The 3,449-nt window shown below is 40.6% G+C and overlaps 1 protein-coding gene across 1 annotated transcript; it reads right to left on the bottom strand.

Moving 5' to 3' along the window:
* On the bottom strand, window positions 1-3,449 carry LOC130738309 (uncharacterized). The gene is made up of 3 exons (XM_057590281.1): window positions 2,138-3,449; window positions 706-1,340; window positions 1-600 (listed from the first exon to the last, which is right to left on the bottom strand). Exons 1-3 carry the CDS (start codon window positions 3,318-3,320, stop codon window positions 88-90), a joined length of 2,331 nt encoding a protein of 776 aa, XP_057446264.1. The 5' UTR covers window positions 3,321-3,449; the 3' UTR covers window positions 1-87.

Raw genomic sequence — 3,449 nt, 5'->3', positions numbered from 1 at the left:
TTTATTTTCTTAACTTAAAATGCAAGACAACAAACTAAGCACACAACACACAAATAACGTAATTAGTACGATACAAATCATCTTCCATCACGAAGCATTTGCAAACTTTGTCCATATGTGCTTCACTAGATCTGCTTGCAGTTCGTGATGAACGTTCGAATCACGCAACTCGGATCTAGCACGCACATGATTTGCAAAAGCGGGTAACACCTCGGTCGAGTATGGTTGCGGTGTACTAGATCCACCTTCCCCAGATTGCTCAAAATCGGTCCAACGTTGAGCAAATGTATCTCGTTCATCCTCAACAATCATATTATGTAATATGATGCATGACCTCATAATGATACCCAAATCAGCTATGTCCCACAAACGAGCTGGTTCACGGATGATTTTAAAACGAGCTTGAAGAACTCCAAATGCACGTTCGATGTCCTTCCGACATCTCTCCTGAACTTGTGCAAACAACTTATCCGGTTCACTTTGAGGAAGTCTGATCGATTTGACGAAAGTTGGATAAGAAGGGTAGATACCATCAGCTAGATAGTATGCCATATTATAGGGACGTTGATTCACAATGAAACTCACAGTTGGAGCCTTTCCCTGTTCCACATCATCAAACACTGGTGATCGATCTAGAACGTTTATGTCGTTCAACGTTCCCGGACATCCAAAAAAGGCATGCCAGATCCATAGATCATGAGATGCAACTGCTTCAAGAATAACTGTAGTGGTTCCCTTATCCCCTCTAGTAAATTGACCTTCCCATGCTTTAGGACAATTTTTCCACTCCCAGTGCATGCAGTCAATACTCCCGATCATGCCTGGGAACCCCCTTTGTTCACTAACCTGTAGTATTCTTTGCAGGTCCTCTTGAGTTGGTGCTCTCAGGTACTCGTGCTCATACAATCGTATGATTCCATTACAGAATCTACGTAAACACTCCAGTGCTGTAGTACCTCCTATTTTGATGTACTCATCGACTGCATCTGCTGCCACACCATATGCTAACATTCGCATTGCTGTGGTACATTTTGCTAAGGGTGATATACCTTCTTTCTTGGCTGCATCAACTCGCTGGGTGAAGTAGTTATCACTACTTGAAAGGTCCCCAACGATTCGAAGGAAAACGTGTTTTTGCATCCGGTACCGACGACGAAACATTGAATCGTCATATGTAGGCTCATTGGCAAAGTAGTCGTCAATTAGCCTTCGGTTTGCTGCTGCATGATCTCTACGGACATACTTTCTACGAGGTGCACTATCTTCCAAATTTTGGTTTGGACCCAACCCTAATTGGTTGAGTATAAAAGCTTCTTCAAGTTGAGAATTTTGAAGGTATGTTGCAATATCAAAAGGATTTTCACAAGGATTCTCAAAAGGATCAAAAGGATCCATTTGTTGTGAAATTCGAAGTAGAAAGTAAGAGGTTTTGGATATTGGTACATAAATTGATCTATGAATCCATATATATAAGTAAATTGAATGGTGGACACTGACGGATTCAAAACAAGTTACCCACTAGAGTTAATAATCGGAAAAGGACTAGATTCGAATTGAGTGGAGCATATTCAAACCCAATAACCCATACACTAAAGCCGAACACTGCAGACTTGACACCACTGGCAAATTATTAAAGCAAACCCCACCGACTTGACACCACTGGCAAATTATTAAAGCAAACCCCACCGACTTGACACCACTGACAGATTCGAAACAAGTTACCCACTAGAGTTAATAATCGGAAAAGGACTAGATTCGAATTGAGTGGAGCATATTCAAACCCAATAACCCATACACTAAAGCCGAACACTGCAGACTTGACACCACTGGCAAATTATTAAAGCAAACCCCACCGACTTGACACCACTGACAGATTCGAAACAAGTTACCCACTAGAGTTAATAATCGGAAAAGGAGTAGATTCGAATTGAGTGGAACATATTCAAACACAATAACTCATACATTAAAGCCGAACATTACAGACTTGCCATTACTGACAAATTATTAAAGCAAACACAACATACTTGACGACAACACTGACAAATGGTTAAAGCAAACACCACAGACTTGACACCACTGGCGGGTTTGACCGAATACAGACAAATACTCGATTGAAATTAATTACCAAATAGGTCTTGGGCCAACTTACTCAACAGCTCTTTCTTACGGTCATCGAGATCCTCTTCAGAACTTAGCTTGAGATACAAATTGGTTTTCATCAATTGGTTAGTTTGTTCTTGCACCATTGTTAGCTTATCAATTCGTGCAATCTCTTGAGCCTTCAAATCTTTGTATTCAACCCAAACTTTCCCCTTCTCCTCAACGACAGGTTCTTTACTTTTCTTTTTATTCTTTCTTTTAGCTGCCTCCCTACCCATTGGACGAGGAATTGATCCTATAGTGGTTGAGCCACATGCATCACTGTCGTGAGATCTCTTAGATCCACTACTTGCTGAGCCACCATTTCCTCCTACTTGACTACAAAAACGTGGTAGATCACGGAGAGCGATCCATTCTTCCATCAAAGTAAATTGAACATTCTTCCCACATGCGAATAATTCCTGCGCTTTTGCCAAAACATCATTATCCGACCAACCGCTTCCTTGTTGACGCTTAGCGGCATCATAAGCGCCAATCCATTTACCCAGTATTTTGTTCATATAATTCCAACGGTTTCGACATGCAATTCCATCACGCGGAGGATCGAATGAGCAATGCTCATTACAATACTCAGCAATATCTCTCCAAAATGTTTCTCCTTTCTGGTTTTTCCCCACAACACTGCTTGTTCCACAGTTAATCCACCCACTAATTAGCACCATATTTTGTGCAGTGTTCCATGCGGGTGCATGCGTTTTTTTGCTCTTAGGAGTGACTTCATTGACTTCATTATCAGCTGACCCGTCACCAAGATTGACTTGTGTTGAAAATTCCGGAAATTCCGGTCCATCAACACTAGGAAAATTTGCACGAACCATTGGCATATAACCACTAGACTGGGGTGTTTGAGATGGATATCTCACAGATCCATAAGATGGATGAAAGTTTGGAACAAATGATGACTGGTTCGAATACTGATTTGGATCTGGATAATAGTTTGGATTTTGAGGATGTTGGTTGGAGAATTGATGTGGGACTTGAAAATAGTTTGGATTTTGAGGACGTTGGTTGGAGAATTGATGTGGGACTTGATAATTGGTGGGATTTTGAGGACGTGGGTAAGAAAATTGATTTGGATCTTCATAGTTGTTGGGATTTTGGTTGGAAATTGGGTAGCTTGAAGAATTCTGGGTGTTGTAATGGTGATTGTTGGGATCCATTTCAAAACAAATGCTAATAGAAGGATAATAAGATGGTGAGAGAGATAATAAAGATGGGGAAAAACTTGGTTTTTTTTTCTGTGTCCAAATCTATCAAACCAAGTCTCTATTTATAGAGAAAAAAAAGTT

The sequence above is a fragment of the Lotus japonicus genome, chromosome 2 (assembly GCF_012489685.1).
Source record: "Lotus japonicus ecotype B-129 chromosome 2, LjGifu_v1.2".
NCBI lineage: Eukaryota > Viridiplantae > Streptophyta > Magnoliopsida > Fabales > Fabaceae > Lotus > Lotus japonicus.
Note: the sequence above shows the minus strand (reverse complement) of the source record. Positions and strands in the feature narration are given on the sequence as shown.